We start from the raw sequence: 19,646 nt of genomic DNA, 5'->3' as shown, positions 1-19,646 counted from the left end.
GAACTCTTGATCTTGGGGTTACAAACCCAGTACCATAACCACTTGGTAAGGAGAAGTAACTCTTTCGAGTACAAACACGTTTCCATCTGGTTCAGATGAAGTTACATTGTTTCATAGTTTGCCATTGTGAGATTTGAACTCTTGATCTTGGGGTTACAAACCCAGTACCATAACCACTTGGCTATTTAGGCCAAGCCGTTAAGAAGATGTAACTCTTTCAAGTACAAACACATTTCCATCTGTTCCTATTCAGATGAAGTTACATTGTTTCATAGTTCGCCATTGTGAGATTTGAACTGTTGATCTTGGGGTTACAAGCCCAGTACCATAACCACTTGGCTATTTAGGCCAAGCCGTTAAGAAGATGTAACTCTTTTGAGTTAAAACCAATAAAACCAAATTAACAAAATTGGGATAAATCAGGCACAGCCCCTAATTCAGGTCAGCTGTAAAACCAAGAACAAAGTTTAACGGAAACTTACAAACTTTAAATCAAAATGTGATTAAAGGGGTCAACAAAACACCCCAGTCCCCGCGGTGCCCACCAGGCATGGAAGGCCTCGAGAGTGCCAGCAGACACCGCGTGCTCCCTCTCCAGGGATATCCGGCCGCGAACGTAGCCACGGAAGAGGGATAAACAATCAGGCAGGACTCCCCCGTCGATCGCCCGCTGCCTGGACCTGTTAATGGCCAACTTGGCCAGGCCCAGGAGCAGGTTCACGAGGAGGTTCTCCTCCTTCCCCACCCCCTTCCGCACCGGGTGCCCATAGATCAGGAGCGTGGGGCTGAAGTGCAAACAAAACATCAATAAAAGGTTTTTCAAATAACTAAAAAGGGAGTGCAGCCTACCACACCCTATATATGCATGGTCCACAGACTCCACAAGACCGCAAAAAGGGCACTTGTCCTGAGAGTCCGTGAACCTATGCATTCTCCTATTATAGGGGACTGCTGCATGCAACACCCTCCAACCCAGGTCCCCGATAGAAAGGGGGAGGATACCTCCGTAGAGGGCCTCCCATCAGGGGCCTCTGCCGCCGGACGGCAACAAGGCATGCCAGGGCGTGTCTGGGCGGCGGGCAAGGGCGAGAAAATGGAAGGTGTGCAGCAGCAGTCCGTACAAAAAGCTCCTCTTTGCCGTGCCAAAAGGCACAGAGGGCATGTCCCCGAGGAGGCTCATATTGCGGGGCACCAGCACCCGAGGGAGGGTTCGGGGCTTGGGGCCAATGTGGAATTCCGTCCGAACAGGGGAACACTCAGACAGAAGACCACCGCGCACCTGGGCCACCTCAAGACCTAAAATTACATCGGGTCCGAGCACGACCGTTCTCAGGTCTTGGATGGCATCGGCTGCGACCTGGACACGAAGATGTAACTCTTTCGAGTACAAACATGTTTCCGTCTGTTTCAGATGAAGTTACATTGTTTCATAGTTGCCATTGTGAGATTTGAACTCTTGATCTTGGGGTTACAAGCCCAGTACAATAACCACTTGGCTATTTAGGCCAAGCCCTATTCATATGAAGTTACATTGTTTCATAGTTTGCCATTGTGAGATTTGAACTCTTGATCTTGGGGTTACAAACCCAGTACCATAACCACTTGGTAAGGAGAAGTAGTTGCACAGCCTGGGCATGGCCTGGACATGGCTGTTGATCACTTGTACATACTGTTTACTATTGTCAATCCTTGTTCTGATGAGCAGTGTTCTTGTCACTCAGATGTGAAACCTTTCTGCACAAGATAAAGGCAAGTGTCTCAGTCCAGGGCCTCTTCCCTGTGCTCTGTGCAGCCTTTGGACCAAAGTGATGGTCCAACCTCACACTCCCTGGAATCATCACTGAGTGTGGTAGGCAGGTGCCACATTGTTCTCGCATTTTCTCTGTGTGCTCTCAGGATATTTAAGGGGGGTTAGCCCCCATCACACCAGCATCTGTGACCATTGATTCTGTGCACCAGCTCCTGACTGGCTCAGGTGCTGAAGGTGAACACAGCATCAGATGCACCTAAAGTTTCATGGCTGCATCACTGAGATGGTCCTCATCATGGACCGCAATCGAGCTGCCCTCAGCCAGACAGGAGTCAGATATTCTCAGAGGCTATGTGAAGATTCATGGAGTGTCCTCGTTGCATGTTGTCATCAGCCTCCTGCGATCGAGCGACTATTAGGACCTCCGCTGCATCTCCATGACAGGAACATTCTGACAGAGGCTTTTGGCACTGCCATAAGCCAGACTGGAGTCAAACGTTCACAACTGCGATGTGGGAATCTGTGAGGACACCTCACTGCATGTTGTCATCATCCTCCACAAATCTGCAGCAATGAGGGCCTCCCGAGCACGGCTGTCTCATCCAGCCAGTGGGAGGGCCTCATCCCCATCATCATCACCAATGAGGACCTCCTCACCCTCATCCCTGCTACCATCCTCCTCATCCGAGGAGACCTCCAGCTCCTTCTCAGCCAGCTTGTCTCTCCCCATGGGAGCACCAGGCTGTAAAGGGTGCAGCAGATGACGATGATGCGTGATACCCTCAGTGGATTGTATTGCAGGGCTTCACCAGACCGGTCCAGACACTTGAACCACATCTTCAGCATCCCGATGGTCTACTCCACTAAGTTGCAAGCTGCAGCATGAGCCTCATTATACCTTTGCTCTGCTGTAGTCTGAGACCACCGCATGGGTGTCATCAGCCACAGCCTCTGTGGGTAGCCCTTGCCCCCAAGGAGCTATTCCTGCAGCCTCTGTGGACCCTGGAAGATGCAGGGATCTGCGAGTGACTGAGAATGTAGGTGTCATGCACACTCCCTGGGAACCTTGCGCACATCTGCAGAATGTGCTTCTGGTGGTTGCATACCAGCCACACATTCAGTGAGTGGAAGTCCTTGCGGCTGATGTAGTCCACCGATGGAAACCTGAGTGCCATATGGGTGCAGTCGATCGCACCCTGCACCTGTGGGAATCCCAAGATCAGGGTGAATCCAATGACCCTGGCTGTCCCGGTCCTGGGCGAAATGCACAAGTTGTGTGTCCTTGAGAAGATGGTATTCGTGACCTCATGGATGCATTTGTGGGTGGCAGCTTGTTAGATCCTAGAGAGGTCACCTGTGGAGCTCTGAAAGGAGTCACTGGTATAAAAATTAAGCGCCACGGTCACTTTCACAGCCACTGGCAGTGGATGTCCTCCATGTCCCCTTGGCCCCAAGTCCTGCAGTAAGTGGCAGATATGAGCGACCAGGTCCCTAGACATGCGCAGTCATCGGTGACACTGGTCCTTGGTCATCTGCAGGAATGACAGACAGCGTCTATAGACCCTGGGTGTTGCTGGTTGCTGACCAGCCCACAGCTTGCTGTCACTCCTGGCCAGCATGTGTGGGAGCTCCTGCTGCCCCTTCTTCATGAGGTTGCTGCTCCTGCCTTTGCGTGGCCAGGAGCCCCAGTCACTCTCTCCTCCATCGTCTTTACTCTCTGTAGGCCATCAGGCATACATCTAAATCACCAGGATCCATGATCCTGACGTGGTCCTCCTGCAGCATGAAAGGGAGAGAGACATGGTTAGTATTGGTGTACTTAGCATCCTTTCCTGGCCCTGTGTGACCGCCCCTTAATGCTTCCCGGGAAGTGCTGGCTATCCCTCGAAAGGCCACAGATGAGTATGCTGCATGGCTACGCTGTCATCCTGCGACAGGGAGGACACTGCTTCAAACTGGGTTGCTGATATTGCAATGGGCTGTGAACGCCTCCAGCAGTGACTGCTACATGCCCAGCATTGGCAAGGAGATTGTACAACTTGTGCAGTCCAACTGCTGCGTGGTCTGTGCCGGGGTGGTGGGGGTAAGGTCTGGAGGGCTTGGTGGCACATTGGTGCCTCCACATTGCTTGCGTGGGTGAATTGGCTAGGACCCCACCCCAATATTTTCACTGTGGCTGCACCTGATCTGTCTCAGTTGCAGAGGGATGGTCATTTTATACAGGTGTCCCTACTGCATGGCCACTTCCCTCGCCAACCCTGTGCACACACACACACACACACACACACACACACACACACACACACACACACACACACACACACACACACACACACACACACACACAACCACCACCACCTCGATTGCTTGTGCGGGGGATGCAACGCCAGGGCAGCAGTTGCCCCTGCACACCTCACCCCAAATACAGTCACCTCCAGGGCCAGGCAGCAGCTGCCCCAGTAACCCCACCCCGGACCGCGAGTATAGTTGCCTCGGGGCCAGGCAGCAGTTGCCCCTGGACACCACCATCCCTAAAATCAGTTGCCTCCGTGGCAGGGCAGCAGTTGCCCCCGGACACCCCCACCCCAAGTACAGGTGGAAAACTCTTGTGATATCTTGATCCACCAGTAATCAGTTCACATGTTTTTTTTCTCAAAAGAAAATTATTCCTTGTAGTTGCAGTTGACATGAAATATTGAAAAAAATTCTATGATCTGATAGTTCATGATGGTTTGTTCCTTTTACTTTCTTTCACTGATAGGCACTGCACCAGAGAGTCCTCACTCATTGATGGGTAGTCCACTTAAAGCATTTTCCCCTCAGCCACCGAAATTTCTGAAGTCACTTATGCCTGTAAGAGAGGAACGTAAAGGCAAGCAACCTCTGGAAACCAAACCTCTCCTTTCACATGAGGTAAAATTTAAATCTTTACATTGGCGTGGAAAATCAAGCTTCTTCTTAATATAGGGGAACATTATTGTTGGATTTTTAAAAACGAGCTCAACATAATAAGCAATATAACTGATAGAAGAACTTAAGTCTTGATAGGTGAACTCCCGAAACAAAAATAATTGCCCAGTGCTGATCATTCTATAATAACTTTGTTGTAAAGAGCAAATTTAGTTTGAAATATATTAATTTATTTCCATGGATTAGTAAGCCAAGCAAATAGAATTTACAAAGGATATGTGTCTTTTTAAAGAAATTTTGTCCTGTCTCATTTCCTCCTACTCTATTTTTATTGAATGTTTTATTTTATATAATTACTACACTTGTAGCTTTGATCACAGTCACACAGGTGTCTGAATTATGCTAGCACAGAAGCTTAAGTTTCAGAGGGCAGGAACTGTGAGATTTGTCATTTAATAACTAGCTTCTAACAATTCAATAAACAGCTTTCCCCATTTGTTACCCCTGCTGTATCATTGGTACTTTGCCCAAAGCTTACTAGAAGCAAGGGGGTGGGGGTAATGGTGAAAATACCTGTCTGTTCAGGTTCCAAAGCACCGTGTAAAACAACCCTAATAAACTCCACATTCTTCTTTGCTATAAAAGAAAGGGTCGACCGTTCTTATGATTTTCCTCAATCCTCACATTGCATGGTTAGGACAAGCGAGCTTTTATATTGCAAGAGATGAGAACTTGTAGGGAAAGTAGGTACCTCTCAGGCTGATCTTCATCTTTGAGTTGTTATTCCATTTTGCTCAGTGTTGTATACCTCTCAAATTCCTAACACCAAATTAGTTTGCCTGATGGATGATAGCACTGCATTTTTTAAAATCATATTGGGTTCGCCACACAACTCGGTTGCCTCTCAAATCTCGAATCTACCTGCCTCTAGAAGCTTCAAGTAAACTTCTACCTGCATAGCAAATTTCATTGTATCTGGTAAGTGGCAATATTTCTGGGAGGATGCACGACAAAATTCACTTTTTTTTTTGAAGAATAAGGAATGCTGCAGTTGTTACTTTGCCATTTTTCTGTACTCTTCAACTTAGTACCCATGTATCCACAGTATCCTTGCTAATTAGGAGGGATCATCTAGACACTTTGTTGATTCCTGCTGTATTGACAAATAATTAAGATTGAGTGATGGAGGGAATTATCCCACTGCATAGGACATGACAACCAATTTAAGATTAATAATACTCTCAGAAAGCCCAAATGTTAATGCTAGTTGAGATATTGCAAGAATATGGTAACCATCTAAATTAATTTTACATTTTGTAATGACTGCTTTGTAACTATTCATTCTGATAGCAAATAATTAATATTGTAGCTGCTGAATAAAACATACCATCAGGGTTCAAAGCAGAACTGTCATTGTGATAGCTGAATTAAATAACCTGCTTAAGAAATAAGTAGGCCAGATCTGAATACTGAATCATTCTTAATCAGGAGCTTTGTTTGCAGCAATAATATCTTGAATGAAATGCTCCAAAAGCTTGTTTGGGTTAAAAGGAAAAAAATAATTATATCTTTGAATAGCATGGAGAATGAAGCTCACTGTATGTTGTATGCAAAGTACCTGCAGTAAACTTGTTACAGATGGCTGGTAATAGATGACACACTTCAGTATTGTTCACTTTATAGGCCGTCAGTTAAATAATCTAACGGAACCACTTACGTATAATGAAGAGGCATGATTTTTTTTTTGTGCATGAATTGAATGTTTGCAGCTTATGTGGAGTATTTATGTTAAAACCATGGTTATGTTTCTTGATCAACTAACTGCATGCTTGTAGTCTTGATTAATGTGTCATTAGCAGTGTGACATTTTTCATTGTGTGTCTCGACCATTGCAGAGCATGTCTCTCCCTCAGGATAAAAGCATGCTGGTACATAGCAGTAGCAGTGTTGTACCCACAGGAACCAGTGCCATCCCCATGTCAGTAGAAAACGGTAACGAAAATAAGGACACGTTTGTAAGTTTTCCTTTTATTTATGTCATAATACTTGGTGGTGGGATTAAGGTCCTTTCACTAGGATTATGGCTGAAACATTCATGAATGCAGCCATAATTTTCTATCTGTTCTGCAGGCAAGCCATTTGTTTGCTTTCTTCTAATGTCTACTTGGAAAATTATTCAAGTGTATTGCAAAACTGTTGGAAGTATAGACTATTCGAAACACAAGCATATCCTGCATTTTTGTAAACCATAGTTTTACTTCTCTGTGGTTTCTTTCTTATCTCACTTTGTGTCTGAATGTAGCCTGAGGCTAAATGCCTTAGTTTGAGTAACGTTGTTATTTAAATTAAATACATTGCTTATAAATGAAGGGACTTGATGTATTATCATTGTTTATATTTTTGAAATTAGCTGGTAATAGAGAAATGGAATTAGTTGGTAAGTTAGCGTTCATAAATGCTAACAGATAAAGTTCCTCTTCCTAAAGAGCAGAGGAGGTCACAATAGAACATGTAGTGGATAATGTTGATCATTGCATAACCTAATGTTATATTTTAACTTAACTTCATAAGCTTCACCAGATTTTGGGCCCTAGCTGTACCACATCTTTCAGCTCACAGTTGCATATTTTCCTGATTTATGTGGTGAAAGGGTGCATGAGCTTTGCTCACTTTCCTGATGACATTTTTCCTGAAAACTTTCAGGAATAAATTGATCTAAAAGGCTTGAACTTAATTTGTGTTCAAGAGCACAAAACAACATACTAGCTTATGCCTGGTTTTGCAACCTACTTAGATTGCCTTGCGTTAATGGCTGACTCGGTTTGCCTTCTGTGTTGTACTGCAGACTAAATTGTGCTCTATTGTGTCTTGAATAAACCTATATTCATCACAAGATAATGCATGAGAGAGACCGTTTTCCCCACTTTAATGATTAATTCAAAAAAATTGTGCAGTTCTCTAACTATACCATACAAACAGTTGTTTCTTTGATAATTAAAGGTCTGTCACCGCCAATATTGTATCTAAAGTCCATTGCACACATTGCTCAGTCTTTATATAAAAAAAATCCTGATACCAGTCCTAAATTTGCCTTTTCTTTTTTTTTATTAATTTGAACCTTATCCTACACTCTCAATTCAATGTGCAGAACCATTATAGACTACCTTTTCAATTCTCTTAAAAATCGTATACCTGCATAATATTGGAGATCATCTCTCTACGCTGAAAAGTTCACTTTATCTCATCTTCCTTTATAACTCAGGCTTCATACACTGAGGATCAGCTTAGTAGCTCTGCTCTGCACTGTATCCATTGTACGAATAATGTGCCCTTTTTCCCGGACTGCTTATGTTATTCGAGGCGCAATCCCAATCAGAGTGCTGTAAAATTTGATCACTTCCTCCTCTGTCTTGCAGTCTACTATTTGGCTATGCAGACAACCTTTGATAATTAAAGGTCTGTCACTGCCAATATTGTATCTAAAGTCCATTGCACACATTGTTCAGTCTTTGTATAAAAAAAATCCTGATACCAGTCCTAAATTTGCCTTTTTTTTAATTAATTTGAACCTTATCCTACACTCTCTTTGTGATTGTTGCCCTGAATTTTTTGTACATGTTTTGTAATGATTCCGCCGGGACTCCCATGACAGCACAACTGGTGCATCTTATTGCCATTTAAGTCAGTAACAACAAGGAATGGTTCTTTGAATCAAGATGTTCGCTATTTTGATATTAACTTTCATTCTGTTGCAGTTGCAAGTTCATGACACAAACATGTTGCAATATTCTGCATTCTAATATACAGTGTTCTTCTAGAAATCTTACCATGTCATTCTACATGAATGTACCAAGAAACAACTCCTGGACTGTTATATTATCAGCTGGTGAAATTGTGTATTTTGATTTAAATTTTAGAAATCTGATCTTATTTCATCTGTTTATAGGTACTGGTGATTGACACCAGTGAAAATTAATCAGTTATCCCTCCACTATAATTTTTTTTTTCCTGGAGGTACACTATGCTAATACTTTCTATAACTCATCAATTTTCCTTTTCCTAGAATTATGTCTTCTGAGTAATGGAAATCTGTTTTGAATTTTAAAATATACTCATAAATCTACAAATGCCTAATCGAAGACTGATCTTAATTTTAAAAAGAAAAATAACCAAATGACTAAATATCTCCAAGCATGATTCATTGATTTATAGTATTGCAGCTGAGACAAAGTCAGACTGTTTCCTGGGTGGGGGAGAAAGCCTTGAGTCTTTCAATAACCCATTGTAGGCATTATAGGAATTCCAGATTTGCAGATTGTGGATTGAGCATCATAGAATCGAGATTTTGTTAACTATTGTTTTGCAGCTACAGTATACAAATCAAATTGGTAGTTTTCCCTGGTTAAGTTTTTAGTGCCAAACTACATGGGTGGAATAGCTTCATTGTTTAGTATTGTAGCAAAATCATTCAAACATTCTTGATCCATTCATTACATGTTCACTACAAGTAGCTAATTGTGGTAATATTTCCCCAGGATCCTTGGTATAGGTGAAAAAAGTCTAATAAAAATAGTTTGACCCATGCTAAGGACTTTGTAAGGATGGACATTTAATGACCGTGAGGCTGGAAGTATGTTTCCTTCCAGCCCTCTTCAAAGTAGTATACTTGGATCACATCAACACATTCCTACTCTAGTACCATATTAACACAATCTCTTGTCTTTCTCACATGCACACAAGCCTACTGAATTGTCATTAATCAAGACTTTATTTTGATTTTTTTTTCTCTGTTACTGTGGTTTGAATCATGTGGATTTGTGGTCTTCCCTAATTGATGTACACAATTCTTGCTGTGACAGATAACATGCTGTTTTTGTGGCTGCTCTTATTTTAGGATAGTACATAGACAATTTGTCATCTTTCATCAAGCAAAAAATAAAAAATGAAATGTGGAGAGCTATTGGCAACATGAAAGTTAATAATATAGGCTTTTTCTCAGCTTTCTCAGCCCTATATCTGTATAATTCTAACTACATTTAGGGTATGATTACCATTTTAAAAGCAGATTACATTAAAAAGCCTCATCTTTGAAATTAATTTATTCATCACCTTACATCGTTATGATCTGGAATTATGGTTGGAGTGATTCATCAAGATTTAAAATGGATATAGTATGAGATTTATAAGATGTTCCAGTTGGGAAAATTGATCTGGGGATAAACTTACTGAAATTGACCTGCCACTCTTTCTGATGGACGATTTTAAGACTATCTGTTCATCATTGTTGAACCGGACAGCCTCCAAACTTGCCTTACTATATCTATGAGTTTCATACTTAGACTGCTAAAGCACTGCTACATGTTGGCCAAGGACCATAACTTCCACCCTTCTCTCTCAAATTTGAGTTTCTTGCCCATTCACAAATTATGGGATGACATTGGCAGAATTAGGAAGATTTTGCACCTCTAAACTTCAAATTATTATTGTTCAATGTTCATCTATTTTGAAGATTTAATGATTAAAGAGAATAGGTGTAGGAATGGGTTACACCTGCTTGACCCTATGTTTTGACATGTGTAGAGTTCCACACTACATTTTTCCCCCTTTAAAGTTTTGCCTTTATTTTCTGCTATCTTTTTGAGTCACAGAACTTGGAGGGAATATTAAGCGACCCTCAGTTTTTGACTAAGCCTCTTTTTCAAGTGAAAAGCCTAAGTAAGACCCCAGTTGCCTGTTCAGGCAGATATACTAGATCCTAACATGTGATATAGAATTATTTGTTTTTAACTTCAATTAAGTACTTGGCAATTCTCTGAAAGTAAACAGCGTTTATGGTTAAAGATGGAAATCAGAATTTGTTTTGGCAGTATGATAGCTTTTTTTGTCATGCCTATGGACCACTGTTTCAAAATTTTCAGCTTCTAATTAACAAATTTGCCAAGTAATGGGGAAGGTGGGATCTTATGCTATGGCACCCCTGTGGCATATTTATCTGTGAAAAGCAGTGGTAACCATCTCATATTATTAAATCTTGATGAATTATTTGCCATTCACATTTTAAGGTGGAGAAGCATATTTCAGAAACCTATCTGAAATTGGTTACAGCATTCATATAATGAAAGTGGACAATTTATGCAAAATCTTGGAATACACAATATTAAATCCTGTTTTAACAAGGCTACATATATATTGTAGGAAGCTGTAATGCATTGTGTAATCAGCACTACTGAACTAAGGATATACAAAATTGAATAAAATATGCTCTTCAAAGCTTCAACAACCTAAGATTAGCTACTGATATCAGCCTTATTAAAATAACATTCAACAAGAGTATTCAGCTGTACAAATTGCACAATGCATTTTTTGCAGTGTTACTACTTTCAACTTATGCAAATGTTTTTCAACTCAAGATCAAATCCATGAGTTGAAAGTTGACCAGTCAGGTCTGTGTATTTGGACAGGCTAAACGGAACTCTCAGCAGATAAAATACGGCTGAACTTCAAATCAAGAAATTGGAATTAAATGAGATCATTTAGTTACAGCTTCTCCAATAAATCAGCCAGAAAATCATGTGTCCTGTCTGAACCATTATGCTTCTTTACCTATTGTGACACTAATTTTCTTAATGTATGATAAAATGCAGTTATGTGACCATTTTGCAAAATGTACTCACCACAGGATTCTGAAGAGGAGGACTATGAAGTGGAGAACCTCAGCAAGAAAACCAGTAGCTCTCAAGGCTTTCATGGTTTCCAACCTTACATTCCAGAAGACTTTGCAGACTTTGATGTGTATAATGCAAGCCTTGAGAACAGAGATTTGTTTTCGTCCAAGCCTGAGTTCCTGAATTCTCGTTTCCTTGAAAATGAGGTTTCTCGTAGTCCAACTACGAGCAGTATGACGAGCGGTTACATCTCCCACAGTGCCTCCAATGCAACACTTTCTGATGTGGTATTCACTGGTGCTGAGAGCACAGACCAGCTGAGTAACCAGACACGAGACTCTGACCTACAGGACACTGTGACAAAGATTAGTCTATCTGACTTAAAATTGTCTTCTGAGAAAGAAGATGGAGCTCAGGAGCAAAACGCAGATTTAAAAGACGTGCGGAAGAGTGTGTCACTCCCAACAAATAGTGCCTTAATGAATGAAACCTCAGTATTGCAACAGTTCATTGAGTCTAAATCTATACTTGTTTATAGAACCATCCCAGATATATATGCATCAGATTCATTGTCCTGCACATTAAACCCACAAGGTAGCATATCGGAAGAGGGAGGAGATGATGATGACTCCTTTAATTCAATAGTGAATGTAGAAATTTTCAGCAGTCAAGATTTCACAGATTTTCAGGGTGCTGAGGAAGCAAGAAAGGACCTTGAACTGCCTGATGAACCCATGGTTTACAGTACAGGTTCCTCTGATGACTCTAATAGACTTTCTGTAGATAGTCTAGAGCTTGATGAAAAATGGCAAAGTTCTGCAGTAAAGTGCACAAATGATGTTTCTGAGCTTCCTGAGGATTCTTGCAGCTTGGCATATGATCAATCACAGACAACAGTACTTGATAATAGATTACCAAATACGTTGGAGAACCCTCTGTATTGTGAGGAAGCTGACCATGTGGAAATATTTGATAACACCTGCAGCCCAGATAACTCTGTTTCAAAGAACCTTTCAGGTTTATCTGATATTCAGGACAGTGCCGGTGCAGAACAGGGTGAGCCTCTACCAAGTTGGGTCATGCTGGGAGAGCGTGCATCTGTTGGAAACAACAAGAATGGAACTATCCGATATGTTGGTGCAGTGGATTTCTCTGCTGGAATTTGGGTTGGAGTTGAACTTGATACTCCAGCTGGTGAGTAGCAATAAATAATCTTCTGCACTTGTTTGATTCCACAGTATAAGTGATGCATGATCATGATCTAGATCACCCATGATCTAACTGAATCACAGAATAGACTTAAAGGGAAAAATTCCACCCCCCCAGCCCCCGCCCAATGGGGGGGTGGGGGGGGTGGAGTCCGGGAGCAGGCCCGAGCGGGCGCACCTCCGATCGGAGTCTCCAATTGGGGGCGTGCCGCCATTTTAAGTGCGTGGGCCAATTAAAGCCCGCCCAGTGTGATGTCCGCTAGGAAGTGCTGTGCACTCCCTGTGTGGGGTTTGTGGGGGGGGAATCCCTCAATCATGCACGTGAAAGAGCGCACAGATCTCCCTGAGGCTAAGTGCTGCCTCAGGGAGATCGGTTCAGACTTCAAATTTTTAATAAAAACCATCCTAACGTTTCCCTTCCGTGTCCCCTCATGTGACAATGTCACATGAGTTGGGACATGACCATAACTTTTTTAAAACTCAATGTGCAGATTTTAAATCACTCATGAAACCTCATTCCGCCCATGGATGAGGTTTCATGCTTTTTCTTAAGCCTGCCAGGGCTCCCGACCTGCCTGCCAACCTTAAGGTTGGACAGGCAGGCCCACAAATTATCTAAATTGGTTTTTTAATGGCCTCAGTAGGCCATTGACAGGTTGGCAGGCACGCAGCTGACTCGGCTGCACCCCCGCCAACTTGAAAATGGAAATGATGCAGGGTGACATTGGGAGTTCCACCCGATGTCATCCCGCATCATTTTACGCGTCAGCGAGCGAGCCCCGTCCCCACTAGCCGACCGGAAGATCCTGCCCAAGGAGCTGAATGGCCTCCTCATTTTGTATAATTTCAAGCAGTCCTGATTTATTGGATTTGTGTTCAGCAGACATTTAATAAAATTTCCAAACAACAGAAAAACAGAGTTTATAATTTACTGTGAAGAGGACTGCAATGGACTTCAGGCGGAGATAAGTAGATTGGGCAGTTTGATGTTGGGTGAGTTTTTAATGTGGAGAAATGAGGTGATGCATTTTGGGAGGAAGAATACAGAGAGGACATCTACACACAATGGGAAAACTTTAAAAGGAATGTAAAAGCATGGAGATTTAAGGTTTATATATCTCCCTCCTTAAACGAGAGAGGACAATTTGTAAAAGCTGTAATTTCTTTTTAAAAAAGCACATGGGATTCTAGATTTTATAAATAAGGACATAAGGTCAAAACGGTAAGTGGTAATACTAAATTTAAACTAAACATTGGTTGCACTGTAGTTAGAACATTATGTTCAGTTTTGAGCATCATATTTTACGAAGAGTTTCAGGGCTATAAAGAGAATACAAAAGTGATTCGCCAAGACGAAGCTAAGAATAAGAGACTTTTGTTTTAAAGAGAGAAACTGATGCTTTGCTCCCTTAAAAAGAGATCAGATTAAAATTGAGAGACTTTGGAAAACTACATCAGGAAAATTATTTCCATTGATCTGAGTCATTTAACAAGAAGGTACAAATTTAAAATCTTCACCAAAGGAATGAAGGAAGAGAAAAAAGCAAAATACTATGGATGCTGTAAATCTAGAACAAAAACATCTGGAAAAACTCAACAGGTCTGACAGCATCTGCGGAGAGGGATACCGTTAACGTTTCGAGTCCATATGAATCTGATGAAGAGTCATACGGACTCGAAACGTTAAGTGAAGGAAGAGGTCTGGAGATCTTTTTTGCACGCACAATGTTGTTAAGATGTGGAATGCCTTAGCAAAAAGGCTGGTGAGAAGCAGAATCAAAAATAGCTTTTTAAAAAGAAAATAGATAAATATTTGAAAAATAGATTAATTAGAAGTACAGGGGCATTGGAGGAAACAAGTAGATCTTTCAGAGAGCTGACACTGGCACAATGCATCTAACACCCTATTTATGTGTCTTAAAATTCCTGAGACCAATAGGCTAAACAGTGACCTCCAAGTTTGCATTCACTGATTGCCTTCAGTATTTATTTTCAGCCCCCTCCCTACCTTCTTTCCCACTTCACCTGCATGCCATTGCTCATCTGTGTGTAGGCACTTGACTTCTCACACTGCTGCCACTTCTGTTGGTCCTGTGTGAGAGTGGTCTGGGTTTCTTAGTATTCACTTTCCACTTGCGGCGAATCACTACACTTTTGCTCACCACTGCCATACAGGGATTTAAAATCAAAGGTAACAGCTGAATCCCATGAACAGTGTCATGCATGCACTTTGTGCAAGTTTGAGAAACCTGGCTAATAATTTTCCTCTGAGACACTGAGGCCAATTGTAGCATGCCTGCCACGTCTCCAACAGCACAAATCTGGCAATGAGGTTGGCACCTTCCGTATATGTATGCTTCAGATCTGCAACAGTGAAATTCACTCTAGTGTCCTTGAGCACTCTGCAGCAATTAGGATGCAAATACATTGCGCCATCGTCTTCATTATTACTATTAGTCTATTTAGACCTTCATGAAGAGAACACAGACAGGAAGGAAGCATCCACATTAAAAAAAAACTATCCAATTAATCACACTGCCCTGGTCTTTCCTCTGGACAAAGTTTCCTTCTCCGGTATTCATCCAATTCCCTTTTGGAAGCTTTTATTGAATCTACTTTCACCATCTTTTCAGACAGTGTAATTCAGATCATAACAATTAGCTGTGTAACTTTAATTTTCCCCATGTCACCTCTGGTGCTTTTGCCAATTACTTTAAATCTCTGCCCTCTGGTTACCAACCATTCTACCACTGAAAACAGTCTCTCATTTACCCAGTCCATACCCTACATGGTTTTGAGCACCTATCAAATCTTCCTTTAGCCTTCACTGCTCCAGTGAGAGCAGCTCTGGATTGATTTTTTTCCTAAATGATTTGCAACTTCAGCTTCCAAGAACTGAGCTAAGTTATATGTTCAATTGTGTATGATACCACTAGCCTATTGTAATGTTAGTTTGAAACCGCCCATTATTTACTCATTCAAATATGCCACATTTCCATCTTGCTCACTATGTTGTCCATACTATCATACATATTTGATGTCGCCATGTTTTGTTGGTTACCTTGGAACTTGCAGAAGGTGGATATTATTTAAATGCCATGTTCTTGCATTTTTAACTGTCATGCAGGCAAACATCAGGGCACTATTGAAGGAAAAGAATACTTTCACTGCAATCCTAGTTGTGGTGTATTTGTACGCCCAAACCGGCTCATCCAGGTCTCCAACACAGTAAAGCGGCGCAGCAGCACGCCTCAAGCTCAGGCATCCACAAGTCATGAAAAGCGGAAAAGTGTCAGCCTTGGGAGATCACAGGTGACCCCATCCACTAAACCTGAAGGAACTGTACTACATCAATCAGGAGATGCAGCATCCTCCAAGAAGCAGAACAACAGGAAATCCTGGATTAACTGAGCTGCAACATTTGCACTTATTACACATCACTGTATAGACCTCTTAATGGAGCATTTTATAGATTGTACAGCGTTTTTTTTGTTTATATTAATGACTCTGTGATATAGAGGATAGAATAAAATCCTTTAATATTTTTCCTTTTTTAAAGAAAGGTATAGTATATCTCAGTAACAGAAAATAGAGTACACTAAAATGTGGCTTTGCTAAGTAAAACCAAGACTTCAGTTAAGAGAGCACCAGCTTCTATCTTGCAAATTAACATTTTGAGATGTATTTTAATCAGGAAATAGATATTTTATTAAAAAGAACTGGGATGCAAATCATGAATATCTCTAAATCTGTTCTTAATTACCAAAGATCTTGATTAGATTCAGGAGCCTTTTAATTTTTATTTTGTCCCTCTTGTTCAAAATTGTGTTCTAACCTTTAGGCACCTTCTGATTTTTTTTATTAACTCGTGCCATGTTTTCATTACTCTATTAAGCTGCCTTATTTCTGTGTCTAATAAGCACATTGAAGCAAAACTGATTGTTCTATCCAGTTTTTGTCTTCCAAAGCTTGCTACTGTGTTGACTTGGCTTCACATGGGTGCACGTTCAATTATCATGTTGGACCCTTTGCCTGAAGCTTTGTATGTTACAAGTCTAAACACTAATACTCTGATTTGCCTGTTAGGCAGTTTAGTGCTTAAACAGTATTACTGCAGGAATGCAGGGAGCAGACTGGAGATTTGTTTTAAAGGTTTATGAGAGTAAGTATGCATGCACTTGCTGAAGAAAGCAAAGTAATGGTACATTTTACAACAATGTTGTGTATATAATGAAAGATCTCATTGGAGGATTTGGTTTAAATAATTTATACACAAGATTATATATAATGACTAAAGGGTTTTCTGCATCCCATGCAATAAAGGAAAGGTGTAATCTGATGGACTAAAGATTGTTTCAGAAAGCCATCCAGTGTACATAAAGAGTTGTGCAAAATTGTTTGGGTGCTTAAGAGTCAGTCTATTTGAAAAGAATTGTGATGAACGGCCGACTGTTGATTTTAATATGAAAAAACTTGGGGCTTGCTCAAGAGCTGCTGTTCTGAATTAGTCTTGTGTATATACTTCCCTCTCGTAGTGTTTTTTGTATTACTATGTACAGAGTTGTAATTTATATTTTATTTCAGCAATACTGTATTTAATTGGTACAGGATTTCAGTGTTTTAGAATACATACTGTACTTCAGCCTGGAACCATCAATCAACTGTGTGGATTTTGTTTGTATATTAGTGCTTTGAGATGTAGAAATCTCACCAAGTTTCTGCCTTTTTCTTGAAATCTCTGGTGATCTAGTAGAATGGTTCTATACAGATAGTAGTGTCGGGTTTACAGTGTTATAAAGTAGGGATCCAATTAGCGGGCTGTAATGCTGCACACATCTTATGTCACTCAATTGGTTTCTATTTTAAATTGATCAAAGATAAGCAGTATAACTACAGTCAGAATGACAATCTGTATTGGGTTAGACACCCTGGAAGAAAGTGCCTTCCACTCAACAAGTACAATCTGTGCCAGTTCAGCTTTTTAAATCTGTGGCCAGAAATTTCCCCCCCGTTTGGGGGGGCGGGCATGAACCCGATCGGGGCCACGCCGCCATTTTATGTGAGTGGGCCAATTAAGGCCTGCCCATTGTGACACGCGCCTGGAAGCCCTGTGCAGGCGGTGGGGATTCCCTGAGTGGTTCCCTGCACTCTTTTGTGCATGCACGCGAAAGAGTGCAGAGATCTCCCTGAGGCATGGAGGTGCCTCAGGGAGATTTGTTTCAGCCTTAAACTTTTAAATAAAGGATTTTTAAACTTTTAGAACATGTCCCTTCATGTGACATTATCACATGAGCTGGGACATGTCAAAGAATAAATGTATACATTTTTATTAGATTTTAAAACAGTTCATGAAACCTCATCTCGCCTGTGGATGAGGTTTCAAGAAAAATGTGAAGGTCACCTGGGCTCTTCGCCTGCTCACCAACCTTAAGGTTGGACAGGCAGCTCATTAAATTGAGTTAATTAGTTTTTAACAGGCCTTAATAGGCCTTTGACAGTTCGGCGGGCGCGCAGTCGAACTGACGATCTAAATGACGCGCGGTGACGTCCAAATGCCCAGCCGATGTCACTGCGCGTCATTTTACGTATCGGCGAGAGGGCCCTGCTCGCTGATGGGAAAGTGCTGCCCTATGTGATTCACTATTGTGGTTCTAATGTTTTAATAGAAAAGAATTAACTTCAGCCATGGGTACGAATTCTCCAAGGATTGCTGTGTGACTCTTCCTAAGCTACTAGCTGAGTTTTAAGCCAAATTGAAACCCTGTTTCATCAGTTCAACAATACTGATCTGAAAAGTAGCTATGCACTTTTGCAATACAGGATCAAATACCCTACTGAGGATCTTCTACACTATCAAGGATTAAGCAATTAGCTAATGATATATGGGCACATTGCTCTCTTAAATATGTTACATTTTTCTGTGCAAACCTCAGTATCAAAATGGGCAAAATTCAGAAATAAAGCAAAATAGCCCATGCCTTTGAATTGTGTGCCTAAAAAGTGATGCATGATGGGAAGTGCCTGCAAATGTGTGAGCATCACCCTGCCATAGGCTAATTATGTGCAAATTAACTTTCACTAAGTAAATCTGTACAGAGAAACTCTATGGGAAAGGGGAGAGCCTGCATGGACTGAGTGGGCCAAATGGTCAATTTGGCCAAATGGCCAATTTCTTTTGTGCTATTATGGACTCTGACCAAAGCCAATCTGCAGCTAAGCCAGAATTTGGAGCTCCATCCTGGAAAGCAAACAACCTGTCAATTAACTCACCTTAATTAATTCGACTTTGTAACCTTTAAGAGACATAATTTCATCTGCAACAGAATAATATTGTGCATGACATGATATAATGCTTCTCTACTGATAATCATATGTGGAATTAACCTAAGTAATGCCTCTGGAGATTACTGATCAATAATAGATTAAAAATCTTAATGTATTTATGTAGACATCTACAAAACCTTACTTCCTGTTGCATTTTTCGTTAGTTTTTGCATTAGAAATTCCTCTGCCTATATTATAGCAGAAACTGCCTATGTTAAGTTGGTGCACTGGAATTGCATTCCCTCTGCATTTCTGTTGTGCCTCAGTATGGCAATTTCCAGCTCTTCAGCCAATACCATTGAAAAAGGCCAACTTTTCTGACTAACTGTTCTCTGCTTCTCAAATCTCCATACGTTTTTCTACTTAACTATGAATAATATTGAGTAGTTTTTAAAAATTATTTTAAAATGGGAACTGAATAAGGCTTTGGGCCTGTCATCACCTGAACGGCAACCCTGCTTCACTTAGTCTTGAGTTCCTTTTTGCAATATCACCAGTAATGCAACAGAAAATGCTGGAACACTTGGCAGGTCTGGCAGAATCCCTGGAGAGAGGAAGAGAATTAAACATTTTAGGTCGGTGACCTTTCATCAGAGCTGAGAAAAGTTAGGAATTTAATGAGCTAATGAAAGATAGGGTGGGGTGGGGGAGAGGGAGGAAGAACAACAAAAGGGAATGTCTGTGATAAGGTGGAAGGTAGGGCAGATAATATGACAAAAGGTTTTCATTATGAAAATCCAACGAGTGTGGTAATGGGACAAGTAAAGAAATAAAATGTGTGTATAGATG

General features: G+C 41.2%; 1 protein-coding gene across 3 annotated transcripts in view; it reads left to right on the top strand.

Annotated features, from left to right (window-relative positions):
* kif13a (kinesin family member 13A) overlaps positions 1-17,190 on the top strand; it is a 363,930-nt gene extending 346,740 nt beyond the window's left edge. For 2 of the 3 annotated variants that reach the window (XM_041183792.1, XM_041183791.1), the window contains exons 37-40: positions 4,512-4,663; positions 6,556-6,675; positions 11,340-12,519; positions 15,661-17,190. In XM_041183792.1, the coding sequence (XP_041039726.1) occupies positions 4,512-4,663; positions 6,556-6,675; positions 11,340-12,519; positions 15,661-15,944 (1,736 nt within the window). In that variant the 3' untranslated portion in view covers positions 15,945-17,190. The remainder of the gene's footprint in view (positions 1-4,511; positions 4,664-6,555; positions 6,676-11,339; positions 12,520-15,660) is intronic. The other variant, XM_041183793.1, reaches the window with a different exon arrangement.
* The last annotated feature ends 2,456 nt before the right edge of the window (positions 17,191-19,646 follow it).

The sequence above is a fragment of the Carcharodon carcharias genome, chromosome 3 (genome assembly GCF_017639515.1).
Source record: "Carcharodon carcharias isolate sCarCar2 chromosome 3, sCarCar2.pri, whole genome shotgun sequence".
In the NCBI taxonomy this organism is placed as follows: domain Eukaryota; kingdom Metazoa; phylum Chordata; class Chondrichthyes; order Lamniformes; family Lamnidae; genus Carcharodon; species Carcharodon carcharias.
The sequence above is the reverse complement of the archived record's forward strand: the minus strand, read 5'-3'. Positions and strand labels throughout refer to the sequence as shown.